The sequence below is a fragment of the Salvelinus namaycush genome, chromosome 12 (assembly GCF_016432855.1).
Source record: "Salvelinus namaycush isolate Seneca chromosome 12, SaNama_1.0, whole genome shotgun sequence".
Lineage (NCBI taxonomy): Eukaryota > Metazoa > Chordata > Actinopteri > Salmoniformes > Salmonidae > Salvelinus > Salvelinus namaycush.
The window spans coordinates 12,029,206-12,048,185 of NC_052318.1; the positions used below are offsets into that span (position 1 = coordinate 12,029,206).

Here is an 18,980-nt window from a genome sequence, read left to right on the forward strand (position 1 = left end):
CAACTGCTCTTAAATGCAAGTAAAACTAAATGCATGCTATTCAACCAATCGCTGCCCGCACGTGCCCACCCGTCCAGCATCACTACTCTGGACGGTTCTGACTTAGAATATGTGGACAACTACAAATACCTAGGTGACTGGTTAGACTGTAAACTCTCCTTCCAGACTCACATTAAGCATCTCCAATCCAAAATTAAATCTAAAATCGGCTTCCTATTTCGCAACTAAGCATCCTTCACTCATGCTGCCAAACATACCCTCGTAAAACTGACCACCCTACCAATCCTCGACTTTGGCGATGTCATTTACAAAATAGCCTCCAACACTCTACTCAACAAATTGGATGCAGTCTATCACAGTGCCATCTGTTTTCTCACCAAAGCCCCATATACTACCCACCATTCTCTCGTTGGCTGGCCCTCGCTTCATACTCGTCGCCAAACCCACTGGCTCCAGGTCATCTACAAGTCTTTGCTAGGTAAAGCCCCGCCTTATCTCAGCTCATTGGTCACCATAGCAGCACCCACCCGTAGCACGCGATCCAGCAGGTATATCTCATTAGTCACCCCCAAAGCCAATTCCTACTTTGGCTGCCTTTCCCTACAGTTCTCTGCTGCCAATGACTGGAACGAACTGCAAAAATCACTGAAGCTGGAGACTCATACCCTCACTAGCTTTAAGCACCAGCTGTCAGAGCAGCTCACAGATCACTGCACCTGTACATAGCCCATCTGTAATATAGCCCATCCAACTACCTCATCCCCATACTGTTTTTATTGATCTTGCTCCTTTGCATCCCAGTATCTCTACTTGCACATTCATCTTCTGCACATCAATCACTCCAGTGTTTAATTGATATGTTTTAATTACTTCGCCACCACGGCCTATTAATTGCCTTACCTCCCTTATCTTACCTCATTTGCACACACTGTATATAGATTTTTTTCTACTGTATGTTTGTTTATTCCATGTGTAAATCTGTGTTGTTGTATGTGTCGAACTGCTTTGCTTTATTCTTGGCCAGGTTGCAGTTGTAAATGACAACTTGTTCTCAACTAGTCTACCTGGTTAAATAAAGGTGACATAAATAAATAAAATAAAATCGCTGTAGAGCCCTGCAAACTGACCACCTGCCAACGTGGCTGGTGAAATAGACATTCTTACCTGCCAATACCTAAATCTACCCGCGGGTGGCGGTTGTTAATTTTGTGCTTGTCCCCCTGTCTGTGAGTGGCTGTCCTACCTGTCAGTCATGACGTTACCGCTGCACGCCGACACCACGATGACTCCCGCCGTGGTGGCCATGATGGCGTGGATGGAGGACACCAGCCTGAGAAAAAGGAGAAATGTTTCAAACACGCAATTAAGACAACTAGAAATGTGAAGTTTCAGGAGAAACCGTCGGTTCACTACTATAATTACCAGCTTGTTGCATTAATAATACCAGTTACCAGAATGCCAATGACCAGAAACAGTATTTACAGGCAATACAGTCATATGAAAAGCTGCCAACTTTTTTGTCAATGTATGTTAGATTTTGAGAAGAGACAAGAAAATCATAGGGAGAGCAGAACTAGACAGCATCATCATACTCTCCGTTTTCTAAAGGAAGGATGTCGCTTCACAAGTTGCAAATAGACAGAGTATATCATTTTTCTTCAGGCAAATTAAGGATGTAAGCATTTTACCCAGGGTAGGCTACTCCATATCCTGTCTCACAAGCAATTATTATGGCAGGCTAATAGAAAGTCCCTTTTATCAGTTTGCTGTTCCATTTGGTCTTGAACTGCAAACTTTTATTAACTACATTATTGATTGGGGTGCAATTCACATGTAGCATAATGGAGTACTCTGTTTCATTGTAGTTTCACTTCTCCCTTTCCTTCTGGGCCTGCCTTCATTGAAACCGTTTGCACCCCATGTCTGTAATGTGGGAGGGATGTCACGCAAATTGTCAGCAATTAGCTCACATTCACAGGGGTTGCAACAAATTAAGAATGTATTTATTTCAAAAGTTTTTCCATTTTAGAATTATAATTCAAAATCACATCCTGAATTGGGTGACCTCAGTTCGAATTGACCCCAACCGTACAAATCTTTTGACCCAATCTTTTGACAAAAGCTAAACCAGACAATAATTTCTTAGAGGACACCGATTGTACGGGCTACTTTCTAGACCTGGGGGTCCGCAAAGGTACTGCAGGGGGTCCGCAGCCAGATCAGTGCACAGTATTTAGACTCTTGACTTTTTCAACATTTTGTTACGTTACAGCCTTGTTCTAAAATGGATTCAATTGTTTATTTTCCTCATCAATCTGCACACAACACCCCATAATGAAAAAACTATTTTTTTTTGCACATTTATAAAAACATTTTTTTGAAATATCACATTTATTCAGACCCTTGTTGAAGCCTTTGGCAGAGATTACAGCCTCGCGACTTCTTGGGTATGACGCTACAAGCTTGGCACGCCTGTATTTGGGGTGTTTCTCCCATTCTTCTCTGCAGATCCCCTTAAGCTCTGTCAGGTTGGATGGAGAGCGTCGCTGCACAGCTATTTTCAGGTCTCCCTGGCTGGGCCACTGAAGGACATGAAGTGAACTGTCTTGAAGCGACTCCTGCGTTGTCTTGGCTGTTTGCTTAGGGTCGTTGTCCTGTTGGAAGGTGAACCTTGCCCCATTCTGAGGTCCCGAGCAAGTTTTCATCAAGGATCTCTGTACTTTGCTCCGTTCCTCTTTCCCTCGATCCTGACTAGTCTCCCAGTCCCTGCTGCTGAAAAACTTCCCCACAGCATGATGCTGCCAACACCATGCTTCACCGTAGGGATGGTGCCAGGTTTCCTCCAGACGTAACACTTCGCATTCAGGCCAAAGAGTTCAATCTTGGTTTCATCAGACCAGAGAATCTTGTTTCTCATGGTGAGACCTTCAGGTGCCTTTTGGCAAACTCCAAGCAGGCATTCATGTGCCTTTTACTGAGGTGTTGCTGTCTGGCCACTCTACCATAAAGGCCTGATTGGTGGAGTGCTGCAGAGATGGCACCACTATGGGCCCTGGTCAAAAGTAGTACACTTGGGAATAGCGTGCAATTTCAGACACAGCAATGGAGTTCCCCTTTAAAATGTGGAAAAAGGACCTGTTCAACCATGCACTTAGTTTGACAGATCTTGGCACCTCTGGCAATAAGCAGCTCTGAAATATTACGGAAATCTCATTAATTCGCCCTTACCACAGCCACTCGCTATTTACGCCTTTTATGCATTACACGATTTCCAAATGATTAAAGGGGTGATTCTATTTAGGAGTACAATAGTCTCTCTCAGTCCAGGCTAGGTCAGAGGGAGGGAGGGAGAGAGAAGGCACACACACAGAGCTGTTTCCTCCGGAGGCCAGCCACCCTTCTCCTCGAACGCAGGCTGTCGTGATGACGACAGTGGTCATGTGACCCTACCAGCCCGTAGCTGGATAAGACTACCAACCTCCCCTCCTCCCTTTCACCATCCCCCCCTGCCTTCCTACACCCCTACTGCCATCAGCCCCTCCATACACCCCTTGTTTTTACCTCCACGCCTCACTGCCTCCTCGGGCCGCACACTCGGTCACAAGACCTAGATTTTCAAAACCCACTCATTGTGTCCCCCCTTTAAAGGACTTGAGGGGGAAGAGAGGGAGGTGGGTTGCCATGTTTTGTCATGTTTCCCTTTCTTCCCTAACCTTGGCTTCCTTTTCCCAGAACAGAGTCGGTCGGTCTTCCTTCTTTATGGCTACTGTGTGGCAGGGCCACGTTTTGAAGACTACCCTCTCGCTCTCTCTCCCTTCCGCCCTCTCTGAGTCAGGAGCAGTGTTTTTCTCCTCCTATGGTTAATGGGGTGTGTAATTTAGATCAGCACAGTGTACTGGTGCCTGCCCGGGCCAACCGGGAAAAGAGTGCAGAGTGAGAGGAAAAGAGCAAACAGAGCAACACTCATTAAAGGCACAGACAGTAGCGAGTCCAGCAGCCCTGCGCTCTTTCTGTCCCTCCCCCTTTCTCTCTCACTCTCACTCTCTCCTCATACACAGATTAAGCCTAGCCTGTAGTGCTCAATTCATTCATCCCCTAAACTGGACACTACAATAACTGGTTGGAAGCTATTGACAAAACAAACGAGGCTACTGGTTGTCTCTCCTAACACCAAAATCAGTCACAATCAACTATTTCCTGGCTTTAGTAAGATGAGAAGACCCCGAGGCCTGTTCAGAAGGGATGGGGTGATGTAGATTAATCCACATGGTTACTTAGTACTGGCTCATGTTCATGTAGGCTAGGTAGGTACCAAATAGAAGAACACGGACTGAAACCGGGAAGGACTAATTTTAGTTTTCCATTGCAATGCCCTAGTGAACACTGCCCTGATGAACAATGATTCATTCAGTGGTGCTTTGGTTCATTATATTGTACTCTATAGTCTATCCACCCATTTCTTGTTGACAATGAATAGCCTTTGAAGTTAATAGGCCTACAATTTCTTCCCTAAGGACAAATAAGTATCTAACAGCTATCTATACATCTACAGGATCTAGTAGCCTATCTCAAATCAAACTTTATTTGTCACATGTACCGAATACAACAAGTGTAGACCTTACTGTGAAATGCTTACTTATAAGCCCTTAACCAACAGTGCAGTTCAAGAAGAGCTAAGAAAATATTTACCAAATAAAACTAAAGCAAAAAAAAAATTAGTTGAGGTTAGTTGAGGTAATTTGTACATGTAGGTAGGTGTAGAGTGACTATACATAGATAATAAACAGCGAGTAGCAGCAGTGTAAAAACAAATGGAGGGGGGGGGGGGGGGGGGGGGGGGGGGGGTCAAAGTAATTGTCCAGTGGCCATTTGATTACTTGTTCAGCAGTCTTATGGCTTGGGGTAGAAGCTGTTAAGGAGCCATTTGGTCTGGGTTTCCCTTTGTAGTCCGTAATAGTTTGCAAGCCCTGCCACATCCGACAAGCGTCAGAGCCGGTGTAGTAGGATTCAATCCAATCTTAATCCTGTATTGATGCTTTGCCTGTTTGATGGTTAGTCTGAGGGCATAGCGGTTTTTCGTATAAGCGTTCGGATTAGTGTCCCGCTCCTTGAAAGCGGCAGCTCTAGCCTTTAGCTCAATGCAGTTGGTTGGGATATGTATGGTCACCGTGGGGACAACGTCGCTGATGCAATTGTTGATGAAGCCGATGACTGAGGTGGTATACTCCTCAATGCCATTGGATGAATCCCGGAACATATTCCAGTCTGTGCTAGCAAAACAGTCCTGTACTGTAGCATCCGCGTCCTCTGACCACTTCCGTATTGAGCGAGTCACTGGTACTTCCAAGTGACTCGGAATCAGGAGGATAGAATTATGGTCAGATTAGCCAAACGGAGGACGAGGAAGAGCTTTGTATGCATCTCTGTGTGTGGAGTAAAGGTGGTCTAGAGTTTTTTTCCCTCTGGTTGCATATGACATGCTGGTAGAAATTAGGTGAAACGGATTAAGTTTGCCTGCATTAAAGTCCCTGGCCACTAGGAGAGCCGCTTCTGGATGAGCATTTTCTTGTTTCCTTATGGCCTTATACAGCTCGTTGAGTGCGGTCTTAGTGCCAGCATCGGTCTGTGGTGGTAAATAGACGTCAACGGATAATATAGATGAGAACTCTTTTGTTAGATAGTGTGGTCTAAGGAACTCTACCTCAGGCGGGCAATACCTCGAAACTTCTTTAATATCAGCATGTTACCAGCTGTTATCTAGTGTCTATCAATCTATCCAATTAGTTTCTAGGCCAGGGCTCTCCAACCCTGTTCCTGGAGAACTACCCTCCTGTAGGTTTTTGCTCCAACCCCAGTTGTAACTAACCTGATTCAGCTTTTCAACCAGTTAATTATTAGTAATGTGCTAGATTAGGGTTGGAGCGAAAACCTACAGGACGGTAGCTCTCCAGGAACAGGGTTGGAGAGCCCTGATCTAGGCTATCTAGTATATATCTTATCCATCTACAGTGAATTCGGAAAGTATTCAGACCCCTTGACTTTTTCCACATTTTGTTATTTTACAGCCTTACTCTGAAATGGATTAAATATTTTTTTCCCCTCATCAATCTACACACAATACCCCATAATGACAAAGCGAAAACAGGTTGTTAGACATTTTCGCATATTTATATATAAAATACTTATTTACATAAGCATTCAGACCTCTTGCTATGAGACTCAAAATTGAGCTCAGGTGCATCCTGTTTCAATTGATCATCCTTGACATGTTTCTACAACTTCATTGGACATGATTTGGAAAGGCACACACCTGTCTATATAAGGTCCCACAGTTGACAGTGCACATCAGAGCAAAAACCAAGCCATGAGGTTAAAGGAATTGTCTGTAGAACTGCGAGACATGATTGTGTCGAGGCACAGACTTGGGGAAGGGTACCAAAACATTTCTGCAGCATTGAAGGTCCCCAAGAACACAGCGGCTTTCATCATTCTTAAATGCAAGAAGTTTGGAACCACCAAGACTCTTCCTAGAGCTGGCCGCTCAGCCTAACTGAGCAATTGGGGGAGAAGGGCCTTGGACAGGGAGGTGACCAAGAACCCGATGGTCACTGACAGAGCACCTGAGCTCCTCTGTGAAAATGTCAAGAATTGTGAAAAACTGAGTTTAAATGTATTTGGCTAAGATGTATAAACTTCCGACTTCAACTGTATATAACGTAGGTACACAGTCGGAAGTTTACATACACCTTAGCCAAATACATAACTCAGTTTTTCACAATTCCTGACATTTAAATCAGAGTAAAAATTCCCTGTCTTAGGTGAGTTAGGATCACCACTTTATTTTAAGAATGTGAAATGTCAGAATAATAGTAGAGAGAATGATTTATTTCAGCTTTTATTTCTTTCATCACATTCCCAGTGGGTCAGAAGTTTACATACACTCAATTAGTATTTGGTAGCATTGCCTTTAAATTGCTTAACTTGGGTCAAACGTTTTGAGTAGTCTTCCACAACCTTCCCACAATAAGTTGGGTGAATTTTGGCCCATTCCTCCTGACAGAGCTGGTGTAACTGAGTCAGGTTTGTAGGCCTCCTTGCTCGCACACGCTTTTTCAGTTCTGCCCACATATTTTCTAAAGGATTGAGGTCAGGGCTTTGTGATGGCCACTCCAATACGGTTGACTTTGTTGTCCTTAAGCCATTTTGCCACAACTTGGAAGTATGCTTGGGTCATTGTCCATTTGGAAGACCCATTTGCGACCAAGCTTTAACTTCCTGATTGATGTCTTGAGATGTTGCTTCAATATATCCACATAATTTTCCCACCTCATGATGCCATCTATTTTGTGAAGTGCACCAGTCCCTCCTGCAGCAAAGCACCCCCACAACATGATGCTGCCACCCACGTGCTTCACGGTTGGGATGGTGTTCCTCGGCTTGCAAATCTCCCCCATTTTCCTCCAAACATAACGATGGTCATTATGGCCAAACAGATCTGTTTTTGTTTCATCAGGCCAGAGGACATTTCTCCAAAAAGTACAATCTTTGTCCCCATGTGCAGTTGCAAACCGTAGTCTGGCTTTTTTATGGCAGTTTTGGAGCAGTGGATTCTTACTTGCTGAGCGGCATTTCAGGTTATGTCGATAAAGGACTCGTTTTACTGTGGATATAGATACTTTTGTACCGGTTTCCTCCAGTATCTTCACAAGGTCTGGGATTGAGTTGTTCTGGGATTGAGTTGCACTTTTCGCACCAAAGTACGTTCATCTCCAGGAGACAGAACGTGTCTCCTTCCTGAGCGGTATGACGACTGCGTGGTCCCATGGTGTTTATACTTGCGTACTATTGTTTGTACAGATGAACGTGGTACCTTCAGGCGTTTGGAAATTGCTCCCAAGGATGAACCAGACATGGAGGTCTACAACTTTTTTTCTGAGGTATAGGCTGATTTCTTTTGATTTCCCCATGATGTCAAGCAAAGAGGCACTGAGTTTGAAGGTAGGCCTTGAAATACATCTACAGGGACACCTCCAATTGACTCAAATTTTGTCAATTAGCCTATCAGAAGCTTCTAAAACCATGACATAATTTTCTGGAATTTCCCAAGCTGTTTAAAAGGCACAGTCAACTTAGTGTATGTAAACTTCTGACCCACTGGAATTGTGATAGTGAATTATAAGTGAAATAACATGTAAACAATTGTTGGAAAAATGACTTGTGTCATGCAAAGTAGATGTCCTAACCGACTTGACAAACCTATAGTTTGTTAACAAGAAATTTGTGGAGTGGTTGAAAAACGAGTTTTAATAACTCCAACCTAAGTGGATGTAAACTTCCGACTTCAACTGTACAAGATGTAATGACTGTACATAAAATTTTGCACTACACGTGCAACGAAGCATTGCTAACCTAGCCCACAATGTCTGCTGTGTGGATCGAGCAGTCAACAAGTCGAGCAGTCATTTGAAAGAGTAAGAACATTTCAGCGAGACAACTGAAAGGCGAAATCCCTTAACGCCAAGATAATGGGATTCATTGCCCTTGACAATCAACCGTTCTGTCGTGGGTGATGTACCAAGTGCGCTATTTTTCAGATGTTGCCCTACGCGAGTTACACAGTAATAGCTTCACTGCTATTAGCTTCACGACTGACATTTGGACCAGCAATATCAGCCCCATGAGCATGCTGAGTCTGACAGCACAGTGGGTGGTCGAGGATTTTGTACTGAGGAAAGTTGTATTGCATGCTTATGAATGTGCTGGTTGTCATACCGCTGCTGCCATTTCAATGGCATTTGAGAACATGTTTGAAACATGAACAGACTAGCTAGCTCAATTCGAACAACTGACTCGAGAAATAAGCTCATCAACCGCGTCTGCAGTAGACGTGATACCCTCGGTCATGGCATTAAAACGCCTGCTCAACAAAACTGCCGACAGGCTGCAAAAATGCGATTCGGTGGCATTCTATCTTTACTGTGTTCCCACCATGCTCGATGTTATGTACAAGGACCGCTACTTCGACGCAATAAAGAAACAGGGTTTACATGAAATGTTATATAAACAGCTGGACAAGCTGGAAACAGACACAGTGACAGTGCGCACCCGAGAAAGAAAGGCCACGGACAGACATAGTTGAAACATCACTGCTTGACATGTATGATAATCTTGGTCGAGAATGAAACGACTGAACAAAAGAACAACAAAACAGCACAGCAAGTAAGTGAAAGAAATACATTTTGATTATGTTTACTGGTAAATGGGGACATACGTAAATGCCAACAAAATAACTTTTTGGTCAGTGTGGTGTTTAACCTTTATTTAACGAGGCAAGTCAGTTGAGAACAAATTCTTATTTACAATGATGGCCTACCCTGGCCAAACCTGGACGTTGCTGGGCCAATCTTGCTCCGCCCTATGAGACTCCCAATCATGGCCGGATGTGATACAGCCTGGAATTGAACAGGGACTGTAGTGACGCCTTTTGAACTGAGATGCAGTGCCTTAGACCGCTGCTTCCATGTGTGTGTGTTAACTATTTAAATGTACTAGAATGCTTAAAATGGCCCCAAAAATGTTGAATATAGGTTATCGGTATCGTTATTTTGGCAGGGAAAATATTGGATATCTGTATCGGCCAAAAATGTCATATCGGTGCATCACTAGTCCTAAATATTTCAAAAACGAAATGCATTGTATTTAGGACAATTCATTCATAAACCCTAGACCTTAACGAGTCCGATGAGCCCGACTGGAAGACATACTGCTTTCCCGGCAACAGGCCCAACGGAGGTCGGGCTGCATTCGGAGAATTCGTAGGCGATCGAATAAACCCCCACTGCCTTCCGTTCTACTAGCTAACATGCAATCATTGGAAAATAAAATCGACGACCTACGAGGAAGATTTAACTACCAACGGGACACTAAAACTGTAATATCTTATGCTTCACGGGGTCGTGGCTGAAAGACGACATTAACAACATACAGCTGGCTAGTTATACGATGTATCGACAGGATAGAACAGTTGCATCTGGTAAGACAAGGGGCGGCCGACTATGTATATTTGTAAACAACAGCTGGTGCAAGACTTCTAAGGAAGTCTTGAGGGTTTGCTTGCCTGAGGTAGAGTATCTCATGATAAGCTCTAGACCACACCATCTACCTAAAGAGTTATCTATATTTTTCGTAGCTGTATACATACCACCGCAGACCGATGCTGGCACTAAGACCACACTCAATGAGCTGTATTCCGCCATAAGCAAACAGGAAAACACTCATCCAGAGGCGGTGCTCCTAGTGGCCGGGGACTTTAATGCTGGAAAACTTAAATCCATTTTACAAATTTCTATCAGCATGGGGTGGCAGGTAGCCTAGTGGTTAGAGCGTTGGACTAGTAACCGAAAGGTTGCAAGATCGAATCCCTGAGCTGACAAGGTAAAAATCTGTTCTTTGCCGCTGAACAAGGCAGTTAACCCACTGTTCCTAGGCTGTCATTGAAGGTAAGAATTTGTTCTTAACTGACTTGCCTAGTTAAATAAAAGGTAAAACAATATATTTTTAAATAAATGAATAATAATAAAAAAATACCCAAAAAGTTACATGTGCAACCAGAGGGAAATAATTCTAGACCACCTTTACGCCACACACAGAGACACGTACAAATCTCTCCCTCGCCCTCAATTTGGTAAATCTGACCATAATTCTATCCATCTGGTTCCTGCTTACAAGCAAAAATTAAAACAGGAAGCACCAGTAACTCGGTCAATAAAAAAGTGGTCAGATGAAGCAGACGCTAAGCTACAGGACTGTTTTGCTAGCACAGACTGGAATATGTTCCGGGATTCTTCCGATGGCATTAAAGAGTACACCACATCAGTCATTGGCTTCATCAATAAGTGCATCGATGACGTCGTCCCCACAGTGACCGTACGTACATACCCCAACCAGAAGCCATGGACTACAGGCAGCATTCGCACTGAGCTAAAGGCCAGAACTGACCCTTTCAAGGAGCGGGACTCTAACCCGGAAGCTTTTAAGCTTATAAGAAATCCCGCTATGCCCTCCGACGAACCATCAAACAGGCAAGGCGTCAATACAGGACTAAGATCAAATCGTACAACACCGGCTCCGACCCTTGTCGGATGTAGCAGGGCTTGCAAACCATTACAGACTACAAAGGGAAGGAAAGCCAAGAGCTGCCCAGTGACACACACAAGCCTACCAGATGAGCTAAACTACGTCTATGCTCGCTTCGAGGCAAATAACACTGAAACATGCATGAGAACACCAGTTGTTCCCGGACGACTGTGTGATCACGCTCTCCGCAGCCGATGTGTAAACAGGTCAAAATTCACAAGGCTGCAGGGACAGACGGATTACCAGGACGTGTACTGCGAGCATGCATTGACCTACTGGAATGTGTCTTCACTGACATTTTCAACCTCTCCCTGTCTGAGTCCGTAATACCAACATGTTTTAAGCAGACCACCATAGTCCCTGTGCCCAAGAACACTAAGGTAACCTGGCTAAATGACTACCGACCCGTAGCACTCATGTCTGTAACCATGAAATGCTTTGAAAGCCTGGTCATGGCTCACACCAACACCATTATCCCAGAAACCTTAGACCCACTCCAATTTGCATACCGCCCTAACAGGTCCACAGGCAAAGATAACTGAACTAAATGACTACCGCCCCGTAGCACTCACTTCTGTCATCATGAAGTGCTTTGAGAGACTAGTCAAGGATCATATCACCTCCACCTTACCGGCCACCCTAGACCCACTTTAGGTGGGCCTATCGCCCTAACAGGTCCACCGAGGATGCAATCGCTATATCATTGCACATTGCCCTATCCCATCTGGACAAGAGAAATACCTATGTAAGAATGCTGTTCATTGACTACAGCTCAGCATTCAACACCATAGTAACCTCCAAGCTCATCATCAACCCCGCCCTGTGCAATTGGGTTCTGGACTTTGACGGGTCGCCCCCAGGTGGTGAAGGAAGGAAACAATATCTCCACCTCGCTGACCCTCAACACTGGAGCCCCACAAGGGTGCGTGCTCAGCCCCCTCCTGTACTCCCTGTTCACCCATGACTGCGTGGCCATGCACGCCTCCAACTCAATCATCAAGTTTGCAGACGACACAACAGTAGTGGGCTTGATTACTTACAACTACGAGACAGCCTACAGGCAGGCCGGTGAGGACACTCGGAGTGTGGTGTCAGAAAAACAAACTCTCACTCAACGTCAACAAAACGAGATGATCGTGGACTTCACGAAACAGCAGAGGGAGCACCCCCCATCCACATCGAAGGGACAGCAGTGGAGAAAGTGGAAAGTTAAGTTCCTCAGCGTACACATCAACGACAAACTGAAATGGTCCGCCCACACAGACAGTGTGGTGAAGAAGGCGCAACAGTGCCTCTTCAACCTCAGATGGCTGAAGAAATGTGGCTTGTCACCCTAAAAAACCCTGACTAACTTTTACAAATCCACAATCACTGCCTGGTACGGCAACTGTTCCTCCCTCAACCGCAAGGCTCTCCAGAGGGTGGTACAGTCTGCACAACTCCTCACCGGGGGAAAACTACCTGCCCTCCATGACACCTATAGCACCCGATGTCACAGGAAGGCAAAAAAGATCAAAGACAACAACCATCCGAGCCACTGCCTGTTCACACTGCTACCATCCAGAAGGCGAGGTCAGTATAGGTGCATCAAAGCTGGGACCGAGAGACTGAAGAACAGCTTCTATCTCAAGGAAATCAGACTGCTAAACAGCAATCAGTAACTCAGAGAGGGTGCTGCCTACACGGAGACACAGATAACTGGCCACTTTAACAAATGGATCACTAGTCATTTTAAACAACGCCACTTTAATAATGTTTACATTACTCCTATCATATGTATATACGGTATTTTATACCATCCATTGCACCTTGCCTACGCCGCTCGACCATCCATATATTTATATGTACATATTCTTATTCACCCCTTTTAGATTTGTGTGTATTAGGTAGTTGTTAGATTACTTGTTAGATATTACTGCACTGTCGGAACCAGAAGCACAAGAATTTCACTACACTCGCATTAACATCTGCTAACCATGAGTATGTGAAAAATACAACTTGATTTGATTTGACTACAGCTCAGCATTCAACACCATAGTGCCCTCAAAGCTCATCAAGAAGCTAAGGACCCTGGGACTAAACACCTTCCTCTGCAACTGGATCCTGGACTTTCTGACGGGCCGCCCCCAGGCGGTAAGGGTAGGTAACAACCTACCTCAACACACGGACCCCTCAAGGGTGTGTGCTCAGTCCCCTCTTGTACTCCCTGTTCACTCATGACTGCACGGCCAGGCATGACTCCAACACCATCATTAAGTTTGCCGATGACACAACAGGGGTAGGCCTGATCACCGACAACGACGAGACAGCCTATAGGGAGGAGGGAGGAGACCTGGCCGTGTGGTACCAGGACAACAGCCTCTCCCTCAATGTGATCAAGACAAAGGAGATGATTGTGGACTACAGGAAAAGGAGGACCGAGCACATTTTCATCGACCGTGCTGTAGTGGAGCAGGTTGAGAACTTCAAGTTCCTTGGTGTCCACATCACCAACAAACTAACATGGTCAAGCACACCAAGACAGTCATGAAGAGGGCTCGACAAAACCTATTCCCCCTCAGGAGACTGAAAAAATTTAGCATGGGTCCTCAGATCATCAAAAAGGTTCTACAGCTGCACCATCGAGAGCATCCTGACTGGTTGCATCACTGCCTGGTACGGCAACTGCTCGGTCTCCGACCACAAGGGACTACAGAGGGTAGTGCGTACGGCCCAGTACATCACTGGGGCCAAGCTTCCTGCCACCCAGGACCTCTATACCAGGCGGTGTCAGAGGAAGGCCCTACAATTTGTTAAAGACTCCAGCCACCCTAGTCATAGACTGTTCTCTCTGCTACCGCACGGCAAGTAGTACCGGAGCGCCAAGTCTAGGTCCAAGATGCTTCTAAACAGCTTCTACACCCAAGCCATAAGACTCCTGAAAATCTAATCAAATGGCTACCCAGACCATTTGCATTGCATTGCCCACCCTCTTTTACACAGCTGCTACTATCTGTTATCATCTATGCCTATTCACTTTAATAACTCTACCTACATGTACATATTACCTCGACTACTGGTGCTCCTGCATATTGACTCTGTACCGGTACCCCCTGTGTATAGTCACGCTATTGTTACTTTACTGCTGCTCTTTAATTACTTGTTCCTTTTATTTCTTATTTGTATTTTTTAAACTGCATTGTTGGTTAGGGGCTTGTAAGTAAACAACATGTGTTGTATTAAGGCACATGTGACTAGGTTTGCACATTTTGGGGAATATTCAGGGGTGGAAACTTTCCGTGGGAATTAATGGCAATATATGGGAATATGTGCAAATTAATATTAATACCATTTAAATGTAGATGTTTTTGCATTGGATATATTTACTCTGCACCAGACAGGATGCTCTTGCCAGCATACTTGGGGTCCTACATGTACACTGCGGCGTGTATGGGCTTCAGGCATAAGTCTTCACAATTTTTGATGTATTTCAGAACTGCAGTTTCCTCTGCTTGGAGCAACAGTGAAGTGGGCAGGACAGTACGGATTTCTTCTCTTACATCTGCAAGCAGAGTCTGAACTAGAGGTTGATCGATTAATTGGCATTTTTGGACACCGATTATGGCCGATTACATTGCATTCCATGAGGAAACTGCGTGGCAGGCTGACCACCTGTTACGCGAGTGCAGCAAGGAGCCAAGGTAAGTTGCTAGCTAGCATTAAACTTATCTTATAAAAAATAATCAATCTTCACATAATCACTTGTTAACTACACATAGTTGATGATATTACTAGGTTAACCAGCTTGTCCTGCGTTGCATATAACCAATGCTGTGCCTGTTAATTTATCATCGAATAGGGTTGCTACCCGTTCGATAAAATACAGAACAGTTCCGTATTTCACTGAAAGAATAAACGTTTTGTTTTCGGGAATGATAGTTTCCGGATTTGACCATATTAATGACCAAAGGCTAGTATTTCTGTGTTTATTATATTATAATTAAGTCTATGATTTGATCATTGATAGAGCAGTCTAAGCGGTGGTAGGGGGCAGCAGGCTCGTAAGCATTCATTCAAACTTTACTGCGTTTGCCAGCAGCTCTTAGCAATGCTTGATTCACATGCTGTTTACGACTTCAAGCCTATCAACTCCTGAGATTAGGATGGCAATACTAAAGTGCCTATTAGAACATCCAATAGTCAAAGGTATATGAAATACAAATGGTATCGAGAAAAATAGTCGACGCGTTATAATTCCTATAATAACTACAACCAAAAACTTAACTGGGAATATTGAAGAACTGGGAATATTTAACCACCAGCTTTCATATGGTCTCATGTTCTGAGCAAGGAACTTAAATGTTAGCTTTTTTACATGGCACATATTGCACTTTTACTGTGTTTTTGCAGTATTTAAACCAAATTGAACATGTTTCATTATTTATTTGAGACTAAATAGATGATGTATTATATTAAGTTAAGTGTTCATTCAGTATTGTTGTAATTGTCATTATTACAAATGATATATATATAAATAATAATTTAAAAAAAATAAAAACATTTTAAAAAATATTGTCCGATTAATCGGTATTGGAATTTTTTGGTCCTGCAATAATCGGTATCGGCGTTGAAAAATCATAATCGTTCGACCTCTAGTCTGAACATCAGACAGGATGGCATTGTCTCCCTCAATCTGTGCAATGGCTACCGCTATAGGTTTCAGGAGTTTCAGGCTGCTTTCCACTCTCTCCCAAAATACATCATCCAGGAGAATCCTCTTGATGGGGCTATCCATATCGGCAGACTGTGATATGGTCATTTCTTGGAGAGACTCCTTCCCCTACAGGAGACTGTCAAACATGATAACACCACCCCAACGGGTGTTGCTGGGCAGCTTCAATGTGGTGCTCTTATTCTTCTCACTTTGCTTGGTGAGGTACCTAACCATTTCCTTGGCTCTCTTGTTTTCAGTGCCATGATGTCCTTGAGGAGCAGATTCAATGCATGAGCAGCACAGCCAATGGATGTGATGTGAGGGTAGGACTCCTCAACTTTAGACCAAGCAGCCTTCATGTTCGCAGCATTGTCTGTCACCAGTGCAAATACCTTCTGTGGTCCAAGGACAATGACGACTGCCTTCAGCTCATCTACAATGTAGAGACCGGTGTGTCTGTTGTCCCTTGTGTCTGTGCTCTTGTAGAATACTGGTTATGGGGTGGAGATGATGTACTGTAGTTAATTATTCCTTGCCCACGAACGTTCGACCACCCATCAGAGATGATTGCAATACAGTCTGCTTTCTCTATGATTTGCTTGACCTTCACTTGAACTCTGCATCCAGAAAAAGAGTAGATAAAGCATATCTGGTTGGAGGGGTGTGTGCTGGGCGAAGAACATTCAGAAATCTCGTCCAATACACATTGCCTGTGAGCATCAGAGGTGAACCAGTTGCATACACAGCTCGAGCAAGACATTCATCAGCATTTCTCTGACTATGATCCTCCACGGAGTCAAAAAAACTTCTGATTCCAGGAGAACCATGAGCTGTTGCTATCGATAAAGTGTCTGATTCATAATTTTCACCTCGAATAGAAGTAGAGGGACTTTTGTCAGAGGTTGCTTGTTGTGAGTGCTGAGGGAACTTTATACACTTGGCCAGATGATTCTGCATCTTTGTTGCATTCTCACATGTGATTTGGCATAGTATTTGCAAATGTACACAGCTTTTCCTTCTACATTAGCTGCAGTAAATGTCTCCACACATCAGATAGTGCCCTTGGTATTTTCCTGTAAAGATTAGGAAAAAATAGGTTAAAAAAACAAATATAATTCCATGTACAGATAAATAGTTAAGCAGTTAGATTAAACAACTCCTTTGTAAGATAAATGTTTTAAAATGAAACACGTATGTAAACAGGTGAATTTACACTCAGTTAGCAGGCTCAAGCAAGCTAAAACCCACATGATAGCAAAAACTAACTAGCAGAAATTGTTAACAAGTTAGAAATGATTTAAACACACTTTGCCGTAGGCTACTATTTACTAGTTAACAAAATACACTGCTCAAAAAAATAAAGGGAACACTTAAACAACACAATGTAACTCCAAGTCAATCACACTTCTGTGAAATCAAACTGTCCACTTAGGAAGCAACACTGATTGACAATAAATTTCACATACTGTTGTGCAAATGGAATAGACAAAAGGTGGAAATTATAGGCAATTAGCAAGACACCCCCAAAAAAGGAGTGATTCTGCAGGTGGTGACCACAGACCACTTCTCAGTTCCTATGCTTCCTGGCTGATGTTTTGGTCACTTTTGAATGCTGGCGGTGCTTTCATTCTAGTGGTAGCATGAGACGGAGTCTACAACCCACACAAGTGGCTCAGGTAGTGCAGTTCATCCAGGATGGCACATCAATGCGAGCTGTGGCAAAAAGGTTTGCTGTGTCTGTCAGTGTAGTGTCCAGAGCATGGAGGCGCTACCAGGAGACAGGCCAGTACATCAGGAGACGTGGAGGAGGCCGTAGGAGGGCAACAACCCAACAGCAGGACCGCTACCTCCGCCTTTGTGCAAGGAGGTGCACTGCCAGCGCCCTGCAAAATGACCTCCAGCAGGCCACAAATGTGCATGTGTCAGCATATGGTCTCACAAGGGGTCTGAGGATCTCATCTCGGTACCTATTGGCAGTCAGGCTACCTCTGGCGAGCACATGGAGGGCTGTGCGGCCCTACAAAGAAATGCCACCCCACACCATGACTGACCCACCGCCAAACCGGTCATGCTGGAGGATGTTGCAGGCAGCAGAACGTTCTCCACGGCGTCTCCAGACTCTGTCACGTCTGTCACATGTGCTCATGTGCTCAGTGTGAACCTGCTTTCATCTGTGAAGAGCACAGGGCGCCAGTGGCGAATTTGCCAATCTTGGTGTTCTCTGGCAAATGCCAAACGTCCTGCACGGTGTTGGGCTGTAAGCACAACCCCCACCTGTGGACGTCGGGCCCTCATACCACCCTCATGGAGTCTGTTTCTGACCGTTTGAGCAGACACATGCACATTTGTGGCCTGCTGGAGGTCATTTTGCAGGGCTCTGGCAGTGCACCTCCTTGCACAAAGGCGGAGGTAGCGGTCCTGCTGCTGGGTTGTTGCCCTCCTACGGCCTCCTCCACGTCTCCTGATGTACTGGCCTGTCTCCTGGTAGCGCCTCCATGCTCTGGACACTACACTGACAGACACAGCAAACCTTTTTGCCACAGCTCGCATTGATGTGCCATCCTGGATGAACTGCACTACCTGAGCCACTTGTGTGGGTTGTAGACTCCGTCTCATGCTACCACTAGAATGAAAGCACCGCCAGCATTCAAAAGTGACCAAAACATCAGCCAGGAAGCATAGGAACTGAGAAGTGGTCTGTGGTCACCACCTGCAGAACCATTCCTTTTTTGGGGGTGTCTTGCTAATTGCCTATAATTTCCACCTTTTGTCTATTCCATTTGCACAACAGCATGTGAAATTTATTGTCAATCAGTGTTGCTTCCTAAGTGGACAGTTTGATTTCACAGAAGTGTGATTGACTTGGAGTTACATTGTGTTGTTTAAGTGTTCCCTTTATTTTTTTGAGCAGTGTATATTCACCCCACCCAATATTGTATTCAAAACTTACCAGAAAGCATGTAGTCCTTGACTCAGACAGTGTAGTAGTATGGGCTCTATAGCATCTCATTAGTGTGTAAGATCTGGAGAATCAGCTGTACATGTGATGGAAGAGTGCAGTGCACATGTGATGGAAGAATGCACTGTTCATGCAGAGGATTGCAATTCCATTGAATTGGGGATAGTTTAACCAAAATATACCACAAGACCT

At 44.5% G+C, this 18,980-nt stretch overlaps 1 protein-coding gene across 1 annotated transcript in view; it reads right to left on the bottom strand.

Moving 5' to 3' along the window:
• Nucleotides 1–18,980, bottom strand: part of LOC120056898 (ceramide synthase-like) — a 48,683-nt gene that overhangs the window by 11,802 nt on the left and 17,901 nt on the right. Inside the window, exon 2 of the mRNA XM_039005166.1 lies at nt 1,244–1,330. Coding sequence (XP_038861094.1) covers nt 1,244–1,330 — 87 coding nt within the window. The remainder of the gene's footprint in view (nt 1–1,243; nt 1,331–18,980) is intronic.